This window comes from Columba livia, chromosome 19 (assembly GCF_036013475.1).
Source record: "Columba livia isolate bColLiv1 breed racing homer chromosome 19, bColLiv1.pat.W.v2, whole genome shotgun sequence".
Lineage (NCBI taxonomy): Eukaryota > Metazoa > Chordata > Aves > Columbiformes > Columbidae > Columba > Columba livia.
In genome coordinates this window covers 3,502,385-3,522,479 of record NC_088620.1, presented here as the reverse complement: position 1 = coordinate 3,522,479, position 20,095 = coordinate 3,502,385, and the positions used below count along the sequence as shown (strand labels likewise).

The following is a 20,095-nucleotide window of genomic DNA, read 5'->3' as shown; positions in this document are numbered from 1 at the left end:
TACTTCCCCCCTCTTTTTGCATTCTTTCTTCTTCTCCTTTTTTTTTAAGGGCGCTTTCAGCCCTCCTTTTCCTCGCCCCTAATTTTTCCCCTTCAAAAAGATGGCGGGCAGAGAAAGCGAGCGAGGGGAAAGCGAGCGAGAGAGAGGGAAGAAGAAGAAGAAAAACAACCAAAAATAAAAGGAAAGAAAGAAAGAAAAAACCCCACAACCCTCCTGCGTAAGGGGAGCGGGATTCAGCGGGGCTGCGCCCCGGCCGTCTTGGGGCGCTCGGTGAGAAGGGGAGGGGGGAGTAGAAGATGGAGAAGAAGCGGCAGAAGAAGAAGAAGAAGAAAAGGGTGGGCAGGAGCGGCGGGGCCGGGAGGAAATCAATGGGCAGGCTGCAGCCAGCCCCGCCGCGCTTTGTTGCATTGTCGCGGGAGCACAAAAGGCTGCGGGGAAGCGACGCGGGGCTCTCGTAAGAAGGAGCAGAAGAAGAGAGGAGTGGGGGGGGGGGGGGAAATAAATAAATATCAGCATTGGCCTTTCCCAAGTGGGTTTTGCTTTCCTCCCTCTTCTTCCCCGGCCCCCCCCACTCCCTCCAGAAACCATGGCCCAGTGCTAGCAACGCACACCCATGCATCTAACAAATAAAGGGAAAGATTAAATAGATTACTTTGCCCCGGCAGCTCCAGCAACGTTTGCCTTATAGTCCCTCCAGTTGCTCTTCTTTTTATCCTCGGCAAGGCAGTATAATAGATGCGCTAAGGCGCCCAAGAGCTCATGCGCCGGGGCGCAAGGCCATGTGGGGCCGGTAGTCCCGGGCCGGGCCGGGGGAGAAGCGGCCAACGGGCCCCGGACTACAAGTCCCAGAAGCCGGCAGGTCCCGTTCCCCCCCACCCCGAACCCTCGCTCCCTCCCCGGACCGGCGGGCAAGGGAGAGAAACAGCAGGAGGGGTGATGCCCCGGGCAGCGGGGGCGAGGCCGGTAAAGACGCTCCCCCCGGTGGGGAAAGCGCTTCGCTTGGTTTGGCGGGTGAGAACCGCGATAAAAACCCGCGGGGAAGCGGCGGCTGGTGGGTCCCCCCCCCGGGCGGACATTGCCGGAGAAAATCCGGCTTCCCCTCCCCGCCCGCCGTCGCTCCTCTCGGGCTCTAAAGGTACAAGAGCCCTTAGAAGTGCGGCTGGAGAGGTGCGGGTCCCGCTCAGCTCCGCGGCTGGAACCCACGCGTGGGACCGAGTTGTAAACCACAACTGCAGGAGCTGCCTTGCTCTTCCCCCCCTCCTTTTTCTTTTTAAATCGCGGTTTGCATTGGGTAACGCACTCTCACATTTATTACGCAACAACTACTAGGAGCCACAATAAAAATAGAACGCAGCCAATGCACGCTGTAGTAGTAAGTGGCAAAAAAATAGAAAAGATCCATCAACAAAACAGTTTGGTGATGTAGTTTGCACTGGTTAGTGCGTTTCATAACATTGCCAACTGCTGAAAACAACAAGAAAAATAACCTAATGTACACAATAAAAAACAGAATATGAATTTTACACCCCCCCACCATAAGAGCATCAACAAACATAAGCACTGTTAAAAACACAAACACTTCCAAATAACAGACCAACACAGCCTATATCCCGAAGCAAATCTACAAATGCAAACAGAACTTAAATAAAAAGCTGCTACTATAACCCTAAATATGACTCAATTGCTGCAGCACAAAAGCCAAGGAAAAAAAATAGAGCTGTTGGAAAATAAACAAGTCCAGGGGAAACAATTGAGCGCCAACATAAAATAAGAAGCAGTTAGAGGATTTCTCTGTGGACACATATGTCGGCAGAGGCTGCCACGCTGCCTGTTACAGACAGCCATGCGGTGATGCCAATTAATAAATCAGTTTATTGTAACCATAAGGTAAAGGCAGTTTTACTGGAAGACCTTATTTCCAGAAGATTAGCTTTTGAAAAACGTGACAAATGGGACTGAAATTTCTCAGGAGGTCTGATATAATCTGCAAGACTGAGTTTTGTACAGGCAAGTGGATAAATGCTTAAAAAAATTCCACTCAGGCTTGTGGCTGCCTCAGGATGAAACCAGAGTTGTGCATATGCCTTAGCTGAACCCCCAAAAAAGTGCTTTTTTGCACTCAACTTCAAGGCTCATGTGAATTCAGGAACTAGAAACTTGCTCACAGCTGTACTGCTCTCGACATGCTTTTGTAAGACCATATTTGAAGTTGCAAGTGCATCTACGGCCAAACCCCATACTAGGTCAGTGTGCGCCTTGGGCTCCCTTCTGCATGCATTGAGCTTTTTGACTTGACCATCAGGTACCCAAAAGCCATTTCAGTGCCCTCCACACCCACTCGCACTCTGCAGGAACACGGAGCACGTGAGCAGCAAGAAAAAGGCATGTTCCGTATCTTAAGGGCAGCAGCCACACTTCACAACCTGCTCCACATATTCCTCGTTGCCAGACTGAGACAGGAAATACCTTTGAAACACCACCTGAACTCCGCAGCGCCTAAAAGCATCCTGGACACTGAATACTAGGTAGAGCGAACTGAGCACAGGGCACTTTTTATCATCATTCTGCCATATTCCTATTTTCAAGACAATTCTACAAGAGTACACATGTACCAGAGCACTTGAGAGTGGAAAAGCACCAGCTCAGTTCTTCTGAACGCACTGTCCTGCTCCAGTACATGTCCAATCCGCATGGATAAGCAGGGTATAAATTTATGAATGCTGTAACATACACAGACACCAAATGATGAGCATGACCAAAAAGCCCCTAAATGAAAACTGCTGCCACTCTGGGCATGGGGGCTGGGAAAAGTTGGCAGGCTGGAGCTTTCCAAGGGAGGGGGCAGGGAGTAATCAGCTGAGTATTCATTATGAACACTTGTGAAAACGTGCATCTTTCACCCTGAAGACACTTTTTTCAGCTGAACCACGGTCAGAAATTTTGATTTTTAAATGTATTTATGTTTGGTTTGAGGCAACAAAAAAAATGTGTTGGCTGAAACACAAGACTTGGCAAAGTTACAAGCAACTGAACAGGGGGTCTCATGATGGAAACCGTTCAGCAGCACATAGAGAGCACAACAGGAGGGCTGAGCACTAGCAAAGGGCAGAGACGAGAGGCAAGGAGGGTCCCTGCATGAGCACAAAGCTCTTTGAGCTGGCAAAGTCACCTCACAATGAATATTTACAAGCTAAAAACTGGAGTTTGATCCTCACTGCAAATCTACTTTCAAGAGTAGTTTGGTGATGGAGGGTGCAAAAAACTGCAACCCAAAAGTAGTCTCCAACTACACCTAATACTGCCTTATCTCACCCAGCATGGATATAAGACAGTTTCATCTCAAATTGTTACATTTATTAGGCATAACGCTGAGCAGGCCAAACAATTCACATGCAAAACTGTCCCCAAAGATGTCACTACTACCAGCTTCCAACCTGGAACATACAAATCACACAGACACCTACCTGTAGGTCTGCAAATTTACACTTGAAGAAACCAGATGCATCCTCCAAGGGAACTGGAAAGCAAACATGTTCTAGAGATCCTTAAAGCCTTCTTTATACCAAACAGGCACAGGCTGAGTCAGTTTAAATAAGCCCCATAGGAGATACAGTGAAATAAAATAATTCAAGCACTAGGTACTTTGCCCAAAGTAAAAGCACTTAGGTTGAGGAAAAAATAGTTGTAATCTTTAAATGCATTTTTGAAGTTATTTTCTCTATTAGTTTTACACAGAAGATGTAAGTCTGCCTGCTTGAGGATACCTTAACACCAGCTTTTCTATAAAATGTAAGATTACAGCAGCAGCTATCCCCTTTCTCCTCCTCCTCCCCAAGCTCAGAGGAACATCCTAGATTCACCCAAAGCCTTTTGATTAGCCTCTGTGGTCTCTTATGTTGCACCTCCAGGTACCCAATTAGTACCTTGTTAACTAACACCTGCAGTGTATTTATTCCTTGCCATTGCACTGTTTTTAACTCAATTCACAGTGGTACATAAACCCTTCTATGAAGCTTTGGGCATATGCTTTGACAAGAGAAAACTTATTTTTGCAAAACCAGAGTGTTTTTCAGGGTTGCTAAACACTGACACTTCTCTACTCTTGGTGTCCAGGGTAGGACTGGAGTCTTTTGAAAACAAGGGTGGATAGAAGCACAAAAGGGGGATTCTTGTCTCCATGGGACTGATGAGTTTTGTGAGAACTGGGCACGCTCGGTGCCTTGCATGACTGCACCCAACAGCATTTAATAGTAATCAGGGACTGCCGGGAACACTAACCCAGAGCTTCTGATTCTTTACCTCACCATTCAGTGCCTGTTTGACTATCGAAACCATCATTGCCCACTGCAAGGGAGTTCTGTTAGTATTTGTACTTGGGGATTATCAAAGGATTACAAGCGGAGAAGGCTGCTGAAGTACGAGTGCCACATTGTCAATCCATTCTGTCCTCCAACTCTGGGCACATCTGTAGGCATGCGGTTCGTTTACATGCATGTGAAGGCTGATGTGAACTCCACACGCCTCAAGGCTGGGAAATTTGGCCATTCTGCCCATTTTATCAGCCATCAGCCGCCATGGGCTCCAAGAGATCACACATCTGCAGACTCACAGCAGAGCCTATTACCAGCAGCTGCTACCTCAGGAGTGGATGTCATTCTACATTACATAATTTATTCAATAACAGTCATGTTTGGGATAAAGAAACAATAGTGCACCAACAGAAGATTGCTTAAGAGCGTGTAGAAAATGTCTGGGAATGTATGACTCCTATCATCCCAGTGGCAGAGAGAAGGATGTCGAACACAAGGGGATAAATGCTTTTATTGCGACAGAGTCATCTTTACCAATGATTTTCTTCACTGTAGTGGCAGGATTTCCTCGATTGAGTAAGCGTTATTCAGTAAGTTAAGGATGACAGCACTAGGGCAGAGGTTTGAAACAATAATTGCAGTTTGTTCTTCTGTACTACCTTTCATCTGTGGAATTCACAACAATGCAATAATCCTCCTAACAGCTTTTGTAGGTAAGAAAATATTATGAGCCCTGTTTTTCAGCTGAGGAAGCTGAGAGGGAATATGATGATGCAGAGAATCATGGGCAGAGCCAGAACTGGGGCTCAGCTCTTCTGACTCACACTTTGTCATTCTGAGAGCCTGGACACGGCAGTTCATGAGGCCACCCTGGCTACTCAGTGCATACAGGACCTTTGTCTCTTCAGTGTTCGCACTTCATCTGGAAAAGGGTGAGAAGAGCCCCCAAACAGGGAACCTGCAAGCCAGGATCTCTACAAGCCCCAAAAGGTACAGAACTATGGTAACTGATGGGAAGGCAGGAAATGCTCTAACCAAATAGTAACACTTTCAAACATCTCAATTTCTAAATTACAATGAGTACTAAATATACCCAGACTTCAGATAGTTTTATATCTCAGGGATATGAGTTAATCTTATTGAACTGTCCATTCAGTGGAGTTGTAACCACTTGCACCAGCCAAAAACAAAGCTCCTGATTCCCAGAAGTGCTGAGAACCTGCTGCTCCGGTTGAAGAGGCTGGGAGAGGCAGGCTGTCATCACGTCTGGCAGTCACACTGCATGTGATTCAGTCTGGGGCTCACAAATCAGCAGCCTTTTTGCATTAACTTGACTGTGACACGCATTGAGGGGAATCCGCTTTGAATGATACACTCCAGCACATTGCTGGACTCCAATCCTGCGTGAACTCCGCCCTTCTCTTCAAAAATATGGACTGTTTCTTAACAGGTCTTTACTACCATGGAGCTCTATACACACCGTGTTCAGTGATCTGACTTTGAAAGGACTTCAGCTTCCACAGGTCCCTCGTGCCCAGGCTAAGTGTTTGTACACATCCCTCCCAGGGCAGAATGAATCAAATCCTACCTGCCCTCCACTGGGCTGAGATTTCCTGGTTTTAAATGAACAAATGTTGGCAGTGATGCAAGCACGGTTCATAACATAGTGGGGGAGGTAGAAATATCAGCCTAGAAAAGGTTTACTGTTTGTTTTCAAATCCCAGAAGAAACATACGAATGTGATGTATCTGGGATTTAGAAAGAAACAGAGCAGTGTATTAGCAACCACAGAGAAACAGCAATATGTCAGAGATCAGCTGCTCTTTAAAAGACTAAAAGATGCAGCAGGTTTCTCACAAGTTCTTCCTCTGTTTCTTGAGCAGTGTGTAACACACAGTAAGTCTGTTCCGCGCTTCCTGTGTCTGCTGAGAGGCCCAAGCAAATAAAAGGCCTAACTGAGATTGCTAATTGTGCCAAAACATAAACGTGGGCTTACACAGCTTGTAAGCTTAATGCCTTATTACTCACCATTGCAAACGTAAGCACGAGCTTGTTTGCAGCAGCCAGGTCTAAAGAGCAGGTCCAGCATGTACTGAAGTTAGTGGGAGCTTTTCCACAAACGTTAACATCCTTTGGATCAAATCTGCAGGACTGGATTAGTTGTGGTCACGGTGAAACCTGTGGCAAAATTGGATACATCAGTCATAGCAGCACCCATGGCCTCAACTCTGGTCCTGACACCCTTAAAGCCACCCAAAGGGATCCCAGAAGCACTGAAAACAGTCATTTCTGTCTCATCTCAGCCACTCATGGACGTTTATTTCCCTTTCATAATTATGGAAAGCTGCTCTCCCACAAAAAATAAAAACTCTCAGACAGGTGTCTTTTCCAGTGTACTTGGCAGGTCACCAAGTTCAGGCTATTTTGAACCAAATGGAATGAAAGATTTTGCGAGGGAGAAGCCTGCCAAACCCCACTCTTTTCCAGAGAGAGAACTTGGACAGATACCACATCCTGCTGATCGCAGCTGTGGCAGCATGGCTGGGGGAGCAGGAAAGACCCTCACCGATGACTCACAACCAACAAGTTAAATTTCATCCAAAGGTAATGGGCTGTCTGTGCAAATCCCCAGGTACTCACGGTATGCAGTCCCCAAAAAATGCCCTTGCACGCTGAGCTGCCTTTCTCTGCAAGCGCCATGCTGTCAAAAACCCTGTCTAGCATGTGAGCAAGTGCTCTGCCAAATGGAGTTTATCATATTTTAACTTGTTTTTGAAAAAAATCCAGGACACTTAGAGGCTAAGGGGTTGTTTAAGATAACAATTAATTTGTGTTGAGGCTACTGTTTTCAAGTTTCAGAGAGGTGTTATTCACTATAGGAAAAAAATATTTATACAAACATATATATTTTATACTGCTAAAAAAAAAATTACGGAATTACTTCCAAAGCAGACACTGAGAAGCAAAATACAAACCTTTATCTCCAACGTGAAAGACATAAAAACACCATATCCCTGTCACAGGGAAGTTATATAATACATAGCATTATACTGCTGATTTGATTTGTGCTCTTTATTTTGTATTTTTTTTTTAAATAAGGAAAACTTCAAGCAAAAACCATTTGGAAGAACCAGCAACAGAAACTTAACTGGATTTGTTTCCTAACACTGTTGTGGGGCTGGTGCAGTTCTTGTAACTCTGTTTACATTTTGCCTCCTCTTAGACAGGAGGGTTAATTCTCCAGACTTCTGCTGTGGGTTTGCAGGCAGTAGGGGAAGGGCTTTGGCCTCACTGTACCACAGCTTTTTCTTTTCACTTTTTTTTTCCTTTCTCAGCTGCCACTAGAATTTTTGGAGCCCTAAGATCTTCCTGTGTTAAAGGGCCAGCAAATGACACGTCTCCTCCTTTTCGTCCCTCTTAACTGAAAGCAGACTGTAACGTGTTCTGTGTGGAATAGGCTCAGAAAAGAACACTGCTCTCAAGAAAAGCGCTTAAACACATGCTTAACTTTTGGCCTTCATGAATCAATATTAAATGCTTTTCTGAATCAGGGCCCCTGTGCGTCGGTATACTGAGAACCACCTTGGATACAGTCTCACCCCAGCAAATATTACAGCGTTAAATGGCTCATCCATCAGCCTCATGCGTTATACACATTAGTGCGTTGTGAATTTCACAGCGGTTTTTATCTGTAGTACTGGTGCTGTCGTGCATATTAATCCACCGACCCCTAACCCTGCTGCAGTCGGGTTCAACCGTTTTTTGACAACTGCAATGGATGGGAGCAGAGCCGTGGCAGCGGCTGCGTACCTGACCGCGGGTGCCCGGTGTGATCTGTGCTACACAGCAACGTCCCCCGGGCTGGATGGGGCCCTGACCAGCCCTGCTCTGCGCCACATGCCCGGCAGGGCCCTGGATGCTGTTCCTCTCGACGCCTGCTCCACATGGAGCCACCCAGGACAAGGACAGCACCTCAGGGGGGCCTCACCCGTGGCAGAGACAGCGCACAGCACAGAGCTCGCGGCCTCTTCGCCGCCGAGCGCTGCCGCTCAGCCCGGGAAACTGAAGGAAAGGAGGGCTGGGGCGGAGAAAGGCGCCGCCTGCCGCTTTAAGGCGCCGTCTGCCTCTTTAAGGCACCGCCCACTCCCTTAAGACACGGCGCACCCCTTCAAGGCACCGCCCACCCCCTTCGAGGCACCGCCTGCCCCGCTACGGCACCACCCACCCGCTGCTTTTTGGCTCTCGGACCCTGCCGTAGCGCTCCCGGGAGAGAGCGGCATTGTGCAGCCTTTGGCCCGGACCGCGCATGCGCCGTCCTACATTCCCCCCGCCTGGTGGCTCCGGAGCTGCCGCCGCCGCCGCGTCCCTCCCCTCCCCTCCTGCGGCCGCGCTCCTCCTCGCCGCGGAGGAGGCGGTGGCACCGCCGCCGGGCCCCCCCTTTTTCCCTCCCCCTTTCCCCCCGGTAAGTCACCGCGAGGCGCGGGGGGGGGCGGCCCGTTTTCCTCTCCCGTCTCCTCACCGCCGGGCTCCCGCACCGCCGTTCTCCCCGCGCGCGCGGCGCCGCCTCCCCTCAGGCAGCGCGCGGAGCCCACTTTCCCCCCCCTTCCTCCCCTCCCCTCGTGGAGGCCGCGCGCTGGGCCTCGCGCCGCCACCCTCCCGCCTTCCCACTCCCGCGCGCGGGGCGGGCGCGCGTGCACGCGGGCGGCTCCGCAACCGAGCGGGGCTGCGGCTGGGGCGGGGGGGACACCCCTGCACCCCCCGAAGTTTGGGGTCCACCGCAGGGAACTGCACCCTCTCCCACCTCCCCAAACGTGGCGGGGAAAGGGCGTTTGCAGCCGGCGGCCGTGGCGCTGCGGGCCGGTGGGTGTGTCGGCACCGCGTGCCCGGCGGCGGGGGCTGCGCCGGCGCCTGTTTGCGGGTTCCCCGCGTTCCCCCCGCTGCCAACCCCGCGGGCGCTGGGGTTCGTGCGGAGCGATGCTGCGGTGCAGGCGGGGCTGGGCGAGCTCGCCGAAGTTGCCAAATGAGTTCCAGGTGAAAAGGGTCTGATCCGCGTTAGGAAACTTTCAATTTCTTATCGTCGCCACCGGTGATTTATCCACGCTGTGGAGAGGGCTTGTTAAAGCAGACAGGCAGCTGGTAGCGCTTGAAGGAGATGCTTGAAATGCCACTTAGTCACTGGAAGAGCAAATGCCATTGCTCCCAAATCTGCTGCCACCCCCAAAAAGAACAGCAGCGGTGATGGGGTATTGCGAGTGTACTTGAAGACAAATCCATACAGTGTGAGCTGGAGGTTATTCCGTTCCTAAGCTGAAGTGTGGCTGAGCTGCAATGGGGATTGTTCCCTCTGCAGCATCAGCCCTGATTACGGAGCACTGGCACAGCACTTGAGCAGGTTTTGTTACAGAAAGCGAGTCTGGTGAGAATAACGCAGGGCTGGCTTTGAGTCAGGAGAAAGTCTCAGGTGGAGAAGGGTGTGATTTGATGCTCAGACTGTTTAGGAGGGAAATCTGAGGCTGAAATACTTGCATTCCAAGATGTAGTAGGATCTTAAGCTGTGGAAATGCCGGTTATTTTTTGTGCTCATTATGATCTTGTATTCTCTTCCTTAATAAATGTGGAAAAAAAAGACCTTGGACTGTTTTTTTTTTTTTTCACCTTTTGTACAAACGGTTGTATTTACTGTGTACGTGTTAGAAGCATTTTGGGGAGTATGATATGAAAACCCTTCCACACCTAAAGCTATTCTGCTTTGCAGTAAGTGATAAAAGGCCATGACTTGGGTTCTTGGTCTTGCACATAAGTGGGTCTGAAGGCCTAAAATACTCCTATGTTGCTAAACAGATACAGAATGTGGCTTTTCACACTGATTTCTGGCACCTGCAGTCAGGCTAATCTCATTCTTCTAGCTGCTGAGGATCTTTTTGACAGCTAATGAGAATATTTTGTTTTTCTTCCAGGTTTCTGTTTCAACGCCGCTTCTCCTCTCCGTGGCAAGAGCTGCCTTTTGAAGCAGCACATTCATTCTCCCCCTCAAGCACCATAAGTCTCATTTGCCAGCTCCAGAACCATGGCAACAGAAGAAAAGAAGCCAGATGCAGAATCCACCAAAACACAATCTACTCCTTCCTCCTCAACCAATCAGAGCAAGGTGTGTGTGTGGCTCCGAACAATATCCGTGTGAATACACGTGGCAACTACCTGCATATTCAACCAAAAACCAGAGTTACAGAATTGAATTTGCACGTAGACCAAGAGCTTCTCCAGGTTTCTGCTTCTGATGTTGTCTCGATCTGAAAATGTGCTGAGGATTTGATGGGAAAAGTGGGTGGAGTGTGGCCCCTTTTGTCGTGTTAGGGTGGTTTTTTTTTGGTTTAGTGCAAGTTTTTGCTGGTGGAATATTTCTTGTCTGTTTGAGCATGAGAAAGGCAGGTTGGTTGTATCCTCGGAATGCCTAGAGGTGGCTGGAGAGTTGCTGAATCCATGTTCGTTGTTGCAAAGTGGGGAAGCAGTTATTATTCAGATTCTTTAAAGCCTGCAGATGCTCAAAGGAGCTGTTACTGTCTAACTGTGGAGACTTCACAAAGGGGGAAAAAAACCCAAGATTATGGCTGATATAGAGGAATTGGTCTGTGATTTGATTCATGATAAGAAACCTGCAAAGACATAAGAGCACAACACAGATCAGTACCAAGAGTATTATTTTGATTGGGATTACTCTCGCCTTTTGGTCACTGGAATTTGTGCTGGGGATGAAGTTGGTGCAGCAAGGGGGGGGGTTTGTTTGTGGTTTTGTTTTTTAGTGCATTTGGAGTGGGGGAGAAAATGCTAGAAAATCTGTTTTGGTGGACAGTCGTGCAGTCCATTGCTGAGTACTGACCCAGCTGGATACAGGGCTTGTCACTGAGATACTACATTTGGAATTTATTCATACATATTTTTCTTACAGCCCGCGCCAGTAAAACCGAACTATGCTCTAAAGTTCACGTTAGCGGGACATACAAAGGCAGTCTCATCAGTAAAGTTTAGTCCTAATGGAGAGTGGCTAGCCAGCTCCTGTAAGTATTGCTTGCTTTTTATCTCATCTAAAACATGCAAATGTGGACCTTGGAGAACTCTGTCTGTAGTGTTTCCTTCATTAGATGGGAATGACGTGGGAATGACTTAGGTCTTTGGCTTAACTGCAAATAGCCTTAGTAAAACCAGTGCTGCGTACCATATATAAATCAACTTTTATGTCCAAGTGTCCTCATGAAAGTCCGTCCCTCTCCCCCACCCTTTTTACCTCTGGCAAACATCAGCCTTTTTCTCTGGCGTGTTTTACCAGTTAACATGGATAATACGTTTGCTTTTTTTGCAGGCGTTAATTCAGTCCAGCTTGTGGTGTAATTTTTGTTCTTTTTGGGCAAAAGCATTTCAGCCTTCCCGTGCGTTCCCTGCTTTTACCACTGGCGATCTAAAACAAAAGTGGAAACACAAGTTGTCATCAGGGAAACTAAAGCGGCTGGAGACTCTGTGCATTCCAGGCAGTTTATGTAATCTCAGCTGCTGCAGCTTGGCCTGTACCAAACTGTTCTTTATGGTTACATATTACCTTATACACTTAGGCCTGCTTGGGAAGGGAGAAAACCCCAGTGTTTCTGGAGATGTACTTAATATTATCTATTAGTGCTGTTAATATCTTAACTGACACATTCTTTTCCAGCTGCTGACAAACTCATTAAAATTTGGGGAGCGTATGATGGCAAGTTTGAAAAAACAATATCTGGTCATAAACTGGTGAGTATGAGGAGATCACTGTGCATGTGAATTTATTCATAAAGGATTTTGCTTTCTCTTCCTCATCCAGAAATTTCCATTCTTGGCTGGTTTGGCTTGGGTAGGAGGCTTGTTCTTCAGTCTCATTTTGTATTGCTTTGTTTATAAAGTCCTGCACAACAGCCCGAGACTGGAATTGCTGAATAATAGCAGGTCGGGCTGGAAATCTGGGTGAAGTGCGGGCTGGCGATGCTGGACCTGCCTGCACACTGCCTGGCATCCCCAGTTCAGGAGCACCCACCTTGGATACGTGGCAGCTCATTCTTGGGTGGAAGTCCCTGTAGACTGTAGCACTGTGTCCTGTTCCATCTTTCCTTTATAAATGGAGCAGAATGGCTTGCCTTTTAAGGAGATTGAATATTTCTTGTGGGTTTGCCTACATAAACACGACACTAACTCATTCTGCACAGTTCTGATGAAAACACAAACTCCCAAACGCTTTGGTTTTGTTTTCTGAAGTTTCTTACGTGCTGAAATTTTGTAAGCAAAATGAAGATTCACCAAAAGAAAAACCAGTAGAATCTTGTTCTTCTCCAGCCCTTAGGGACTTGAGCCATAAAGAGCGAGTCATTTGTCACGAAGAGAAGCCACTAACTCATATTAGTTCATATAGCATAGTGTTTATGAATTCCAAGAGAGGGTGTTGGTGGCCACAGTCAGAGCTGTGTGAACAAGCCATTGATGTTTTTGGAGTATATGGCTCAGCTGAAAATGAACAAGTGCCAGAGGAGCTCTTAACCCAGTCAAATCAATGAATTCCCAGCTCCCAATGCTGAATTTTCTTTCAAGCTTCAGCTGTGAATATCATATGCACTCTGTGTTTTCCATTTTCCTGTGGTGGTGAACAGAGCTGAGAATGGTTTCCCTTCGTTTTAGGGCATCTCTGATGTTGCTTGGTCATCAGATTCCAACCTTCTTGTCTCTGCCTCTGATGATAAAACTCTCAAAATATGGGATGTAAGCTCGGTAAGGGCAGAAATTATTATTTACCTTCCTTCTCCTCAGCGTTGGCATGTTAATCCTTTGGGTAATATTCACTCTTTCCTGCTTATAATGAGTTGCTGGTTGAATGGGCTGTGAGGATGAGTGAGTTAAGGGGATATTTACAGGTATTGTGAGGATTCTGGTTATTTCTGAGAATCCTTGAGCCTTATGGTGGCGATAAAACCGCTGCCTCCACTTCTGAAAGCAGCCTGTCGGACTAAATGTTTTTGGGACTTCTTATCATAGTTTCACTTGATTTTGCTTCTTTTCCTCTCCCTTTTGTTCTGTTATAATGAGAATGGGATAATTTGGTTGAATTTTGGTTGGGTACATTAAACCACTTGGGTCTCCTGAGTGGCCTGAAGAGTTTGCATCTTGGCTGCAGTCATTAAAAAGGTGGGTTTTTTCTTTCCTGTTGTTTTGCTGGAGCTGTTTCCCTGCCCATCTAAATGTGGGGTTAGACATGGCTGCTTTGTGTGCTGCACAGTGATTAACCCTAATGCAGATTATCTTGTGGTGCTGAAGGATGCTATGTACTTAACTGCTAAATCTTGTTTCAGGGTAAGTGCTTAAAGACGTTGAAAGGGCACAGTAACTACGTTTTCTGCTGCAACTTCAACCCTCAGTCGAACCTCATCGTTTCTGGATCGGTAAGTGATTCATTTCTTTTCTTTGTGCAAAGCAAATACTGCACACCCCTGGTACCCATCACTAAGGGGACAGGGAGGTTCTTTTAGGGATCCTTTGCAGAACGATGATGGCACTACAATCATAGTTACTATTAAAGCTTTACGAACAGGGTGTTATGATTAGTATAGCACAGAATTTATTATTAGAATGGCTCAGGATTTCTACAAGCGGAGTGAATGTAGTATAATTTATAGGTAGCGTAATACAGAATTTATAATAGAGCTTAAAATCTATGGGATTAGAAATGATAACTCACAGTATGTCTTCTAATCACCTGGAAACTCTGCAGATTGGGTCAGATCTTAATGCGTGCTTTGCTGTGTCAGTGTAGCGATCAGAATCTAGACTTGAACATCATATAAAATAACAGCGTGGTGCTGGTGTCCTGGGCTCGCAGCCGCAGGGCAGCTGGCGGGAGGCATGTGCGCCTGGTCGAGCTGTGACCCTTCGCATGCCTCAACTAAAGGTGCATCGCTAAACCACCTTGTGCATTTCTTCCATCTTCAGTTCGACGAAAGCGTGAGGATATGGGATGTGAAGACAGGGAAGTGCCTCAAGACGTTGCCTGCGCATTCTGACCCGGTTTCAGCTGTAAGTCCCTTCCGATAAGTGAACGTTCTTGTTTTGTTCAGCAGAGCTCCTGCCTCTGTGGAGAAGGGGATTTGTGCTCCAACTCTTATTACCAGGCCCTTGCACAGGGTTGTGGATGGGCTGGGGTGGATTTACCAGTGGGGATTGTTCACTCATTTATGAGCTTGGAATACAGCAATGTCTGTTCAAATGAAGAAAAACCAGAAGGTTTTCAACTCTTAGTATTTTTGGAATTAAGGAAAATAAATTTGAGCCTCAGATGTGCTAAACCATGACTGTTGTAACATGATTGTTCTGCCTTGTGTGGAAGATACTTCATGTTTACAAATGAATGTTAGTAGCCATTATCGCATACAAGTAGCGGTCCTGCTTGTATCCCCGTGAATTGCAGTGTCAGTAGTGGCAGATAAGTCCTTTCAGTGGGATTTAAAAATTTGATCTTTGTGAAGATGGGTAAATTTATTTTTCCCTTTCCGCAATGTTACAGGTGCATTTTAATCGTGATGGATCCCTGATAGTGTCAAGTAGCTATGATGGACTCTGGTAAGTGGTTGTTTCTTGGCTGCAGCACAGTTCAAACCTTTTGCGTTTAAAATAAAGAAGACTTTAAAAAAAAGCTTGTATTTGTAATGTTAAAATTGGAACAAAGAATTCAAAAGCAATAGTAATTGTTCTTGTATGTTTTTAATAGTCGAATCTGGGATACAGCATCAGGCCAGTGCTTGAAAACACTGATTGGTAAGTAGGAATATGCTTCTTGTTTGTGCTCTGCTCTTTGCTGTTGAGTTGTAACAGATATTCTGCATCATCGCTGTGAACAGTGGCTTCCTTAAGCTCTACTGTTTTCTTACCATTCTGTTAGTTCATTGTTGTCCTCTGAGCTATTGCAAGGAGAGGGCCTCTCCTCTCACACGAGTGGAAACTTGCTTAAGCTTTGAGTGCTGTGTAGTATAAATGGGCAAAAATAGAGTTTTGCAATTTTCTGCCATTCATCCATGTCGTGCTTGTTGTGCAGCCTTTCAAAACTGGAACGACAAAGCAGATTGTGCTGTTGGATTTGACGAAAACGAGTGGTCTGTGACTACACAAGCTGCCTGTTTGTATTGCAAATGCATCTTGTGGACATTGCTGATGAAAGGAATCCCCCTGTTAGGCTCGTGTGCCTTGGTCTTTCATATTCTTACGAAGCAATACATAGGCAAGTTGTACGGCACTGCAAATCAGTGGCGTGCATTCCAATTTAGTGATTTTTAGAGGGCAGAGATTCAGTCTTGCTCTGAGTGTTGATGCAATGAAGGGCAGTTCAGCTACAAAGGGTTATTTAAAATGTTTGAGAGAAAAATGCTTCATACCCTTTTTTAATTACTGAAACTATCACACCTCTTGTTTTCTTCAAGTACCAAGGGCCAAGAAGACTGAAAGCTCGTTTCAGTGAAACAATTAACAAATTATTGTCAAAGGAAATTTGCTGCCAATGAGACAGTACAGCTGTGCACTGTTTGATGTTGCTTTTATCTTCACCGTAGATGATGATAACCCTCCTGTGTCTTTTGTGAAATTCTCCCCAAATGGCAAATACATACTAGCTGCAACTTTGGACAAGTAAGTGTTAAAAACCAACAAACAAACCCCACAAACAAAACCCAAAGAAAAACCGGCAGACTTTGAACTGTTTGGGTGTCAGCTAAAACTTTATTTTGCTGCTGTTTAGCTATCATGGTAATTATACTACACGAGTGTACAAGTTCGTATATAGTATCAAACTTGAAGGGTATTGTGCCAAACCACCTTGTCCTCTCTCGCTGTGATGTGTCTGTTATCCTGCCCATTGTTTCCCTAAGTCATTATTTATAAAGAAACTTGCAGGTGTGGGGAAATACTTAAATGTACCCTATTTTATGGAGGAGAATATGAATGGCATGGCAGTAAAATTGATACTTTAGGCTTAACTAACTCCTAATTCTGAAGCCAGGCTACAGTGATCTATGTAGACTTTAAGAACTCTGGTGTAGAGAAATGTTTTCTGTTACTAGAAAATTGTGAGATGAAAAAACTCTGAGAACTAAAACCTCTGTTTTTCTGTTTTCCAGCACTCTTAAACTTTGGGACTACAGCAAAGGAAAGGTACGAACAATCCTCTCTCACTATGTAGGCTTAACTAAGCTTATAGGGAAATCTGAATGTGCTTCTTAAGCTTGCTCAACATTTTATATGTACTATGGAAAAACTTGTCAGTACCCCTTTATTGGTGAGGACAAACTTTTAGCAGGGCCTGTTGCAGTAGGACAAGGGGTGATGGTTTTGAAGTAAAGGGGGGAGATTCAAGCTGGACATGAGGAAGAAATTTTTTACAGTGAGGGTGGTGAGAGCCTGGCCCAGGTTGGCCAGAGAGGTGGTAGATGAACCATCCCTGGAGACATCCCAGGCCAGGCTGGACGGGGCTCTGGGCAACCTGAGCTGGTGAAGATGTCCCTGCTCATGGCACGGGTGGGAATTAGACAACCTTTGGAAGTCCCTTCCAACCCATTCTATGATTCTATGTCTCGTAGTGCCCTGAGACAAATCCAGCAATATTTCTGCTTTTTTCCCTTTATGAAAAATAAATTTATGTTTTCTTTCTTATGCTAACGTGACAGATTTAGCGCTTCCCCTCCCCACTTCAAAATCATTTCGTGTTGTAGGGCAGAAGTGTCCTCTGCATCCTCCACATAAGTTGGCAGGGCGGGAAACACAGGCAGATCTATTTAGTCTTTTCTGCCGAGAGAGTTTGTCCTTGACTGGGAAAAATTACCTCTCGGCTGTACTAATGTGTTGTGGCTCTTTGCTTTCAGTGCCTGAAGACGTACACAGGACACAAAAACGAGAAGTATTGCATATTTGCCAATTTCTCCGTTACCGGTGGAAAGGTTGGTGTTTCTTTGAGATGCTTTTTACCAATGTGCGGTTTTTCCTGCTTTTCTTTGTAGAAGAAACAGTTTGGGAATGGAAACCTCCTTTGTTGTATAATGTTGGACGTTCCCTTTCATATGATGGCAATGAAGTGTTTACTGATAATAGCAGTTAGATGTAGGTGAAGAGAAAGATGAAAATAACCGTGTTTTTTCTGCTTTCCAGTGGATTGTGTCTGGTTCAGAAGACAACCTGGTTTATATTTGGAACCTTCAGACAAAAGAGATTGTACAGAAATTACAAGGACACACAGGTGTGGAAGAGGATTTTGTTTTTATTGATGGAATATCCCTCATGTCAGCCTGTAATAAGGGTTTAGCTTGAGCGGTTTCTCTCTGATGTTTAGTTTTGACTGTCAGACCCATAAATTCTTGATTGTCTTTTTCTTACATGGAAAGAAATAACTGACCGGGGTTTTTATTTGCTGTCTCTGGCATAAAATACAAAGAGTTTAACCTGTAAAGTGAGGAAGAACAAGAATCTGGAGAGTTCTTACATTTTGAAGCCTGCCAAACACTTTCCAACTAAGTGCTCTCAGTTCGTGTTTGCTGGTGTTGCCTCTCACAGAGAAGCAAAATGCTTCTAAACAGCATTCCCTCTAAATAAACCAGTTTCAGAATGAATATGAGGCCTTTTAAAATGTTCTTGAAGCTTCAATGATTGTTTGCTGCTTCCCTTGTCTACAGTGCTGAATAAAGCTACGGCTAAATGGAAAGTTAAATGTATTCATGAGGTGTTAATAGTTGGGAAATACTTATGAATGTGTTTGAAATTCTGCTACAAAGACAGACTAACATGGCGATGCTGGTTTTAAATGTAGCGATACATGTTCATTTTTGGGAATGGCACAGATTCCGTTGCTGAAAGTGATGCTATTTGTATCTCTCTTTGCCTAGATGTGGTCATCTCAACAGCTTGTCACCCAACAGAAAACATCATCGCGTCAGCGGCACTAGAAAACGACAAAACAATTAAACTGTGGAAGAGTGACTGTTAAACGTTCCAGCATCACTTCAGAGACTGTCGGGAAAACATGTTTTTAAAAAAAAACCCACAAAAATACCGAAAAATCCACATGAGAATAATAAATCCAGTTTGGCGGGAAACCCGAAGAATATTTGATAAAGTGGTTTCTGTTAGTCTTGGCCCAAAGAAAACGTCTTGGCTCTTTGCTAGAACCGGCCAACGTGGTGAAAAACAAACAAAACGATGCAGTGTCTCCTTTTCTTGCCTGATCTCTTGACAGACAACCGGATGGTTCTGACTGCATTGGAAGTGTCAGCCTTGTTCTGGACACCCCAAAGATACTGTATTTATGGTGGCATTACTTCTGGGCACTGTTGCTGGGTAAGGAAGAGCTGCCAGTCTGCTTTGTAACAGTAAGTTCAGTCACAAGCATAGAGATGTGTGGAATTTTTTAAAGAAATGTCTGAATATTTTTTTTTTTTTAATTTTTATTATTATTTTTTTTCCAGAATGTAGGTTCTAGTCTCTTGGGAAGTTTCTGTATTGTTTTAAATAGGAGTCCTGCATCTTTAAGGGTGCTTCATTTTAAACACTCAGCTCAAACTTTGTGACCAAATAAAACCATACAGTTCCAGATTTCCCTCCTCCTGCCCCAACTTATTCCTGTGGTGAAATCTCCTCTTACCTTCTGTATAGTTGCTTACCTCTTGTTACGTGTGTTTAATAGATGCTGTTTCTAGAGCAAAGTTACAGTTCTGTTAACCATTAAAATGAATCCTGCTTGTAGTTGTTCTCAGCATATTTGACTTCTTTTCTCTTCTGGTTATAAAGCGAGCTCACAGATCACTGTAAAGTTATTTCAATGTACAAAGAAAAAACGAAACAAAACCAAGAACAGACTTTTGTATCTTGAAAATCCATCGTATGAAATTGTATTGCTACTGGCATGACTCTATATCTATTTCAGCGTTGGTATTTCTTTCCCTTTTTGTCATACCCACGTGGTATTTACACATCAAAAAAAAAAAATACCATATGCCATAATAAAAAGGTGGGATTTTATGTGTATGCTTGTGGTAAGTGTTGTGCTAATGTGACGTGTCTGTGTCCCAAAGAAGCTTCCCTTAAAAACACCTGTAGAAGGAAATACTTCTGCAGCAGCTGCATTGGGTGAAGGAGGGAGGAGGAGGAGCAGCCTGGTGCTCTACATCTGCTGGGGAGAACACCAAGAGGAGCATAACTCAAGTCAGACATTGTTTAAAGTAAGTGAGAGGATTGAGCTGAATGTCTCAGCAGAGGCAACATTGGTACAAACCCTCCAAGACCTTTAGATGAGGGGAAAGGAATCCTGATCCTGCTGCCCTCGGTGCAGAATGGGTTGGAAGGCTGACCCAGGATTTCACTTGTGCCTCAATGCAGTTCTTAACAAGCACAAGTTTTATTGCACCTAAAGGGCTCTGCTCTAAGGGGACGTTTAATTCCTGGTGAAGCAAAAATCAATTTTTTTTCCTTTTTGTATTGGCCTCATGCTTGACAATAACTGAAAATCAATTGCAGAACAAACCTCTCCTCTGGTGGCTGCTGGGAGACTGCCTCACCCTTAGTGAAGAAGACAGCTGCAAGGCATGAGGTACAGCTTTTCAAAATAGAGAGTTCATGTTGAGCTGGTGCTAAAATGGCTATTAGCAATGCCACCGTCTTTTGAGGCTTTTTGTTACCACCAGGAAAGGACACAATGTCTCCAGACTTGGTGAGCATCACTGCTGAAATAATCAATTCCTTAACTTCAT

The 20,095-nt window shown here is 45.4% G+C and overlaps 2 protein-coding genes across 9 annotated transcripts in view; one reads left to right on the top strand and one right to left on the bottom strand.

Moving 5' to 3' along the window:
• Nucleotides 1-8,908, bottom strand: part of BRD3 (bromodomain containing 3) — a 38,128-nt gene extending 29,220 nt beyond the window's left edge. For 2 of the 7 annotated variants that reach the window (XM_065035653.1, XM_065035656.1), the window contains exons 1-2: nt 8,782-8,908; nt 6,339-6,488 (exon numbers count right to left, since the gene is read on the bottom strand). The gene's annotated coding sequence lies outside the window, so the exon portion shown is untranslated. Of the gene's footprint in view, nt 1-652; nt 865-6,338; nt 6,489-8,120; nt 8,396-8,781 lie in introns of those variants that run through there. The other 5 variants (XM_065035658.1, XM_065035657.1, XM_065035654.1 and 2 more) reach the window with 5 other exon arrangements.
• WDR5 (WD repeat domain 5) lies at nt 8,541-19,373 on the top strand. Of its 2 annotated transcripts, none has more exons than XM_065035660.1 (14): nt 8,541-8,772; nt 10,268-10,458; nt 11,257-11,365; nt 12,013-12,086; nt 13,002-13,091; nt 13,670-13,759; nt 14,307-14,390; nt 14,878-14,933; nt 15,082-15,128; nt 15,917-15,992; nt 16,481-16,514; nt 17,222-17,296; nt 17,505-17,592; nt 18,236-19,373. In XM_065035660.1, the coding sequence occupies exons 2-14, from the start codon at nt 10,378-10,380 to the stop codon at nt 18,334-18,336; spliced, it is 1,005 nt and encodes a 334-aa protein (XP_064891732.1). In that variant the 5' UTR covers nt 8,541-8,772; nt 10,268-10,377; the 3' UTR covers nt 18,337-19,373. The 2 variants fall into 2 exon arrangements, with proteins under 2 accessions (XP_064891732.1, XP_064891733.1); XM_065035661.1 differs by lacking the exon at nt 8,541-8,772 and adding an exon at nt 9,255-9,341.
• Nucleotides 19,374-20,095: the final 722 nt, after the last annotated feature.

Bases quoted from the DNA above. Each gene is read 5' to 3' on its own strand.
- WDR5 (XM_065035660.1), top strand. From the start codon at position 10,378: ATGGCAACAGAAGAAAAGAAGCCAGATGCAGAATCCACCAAAACACAA. The intron at 10,459-11,256 runs GTGTGTGTGTGG...TTTTTCTTACAG, and splicing joins CCTCAACCAATCAGAGCAAG to CCCGCGCCAGTAAAACCGAA. The intron at 13,092-13,669 runs GTAAGGGCAGAA...ATCTTGTTTCAG, and splicing joins AAATATGGGATGTAAGCTCG to GGTAAGTGCTTAAAGACGTT.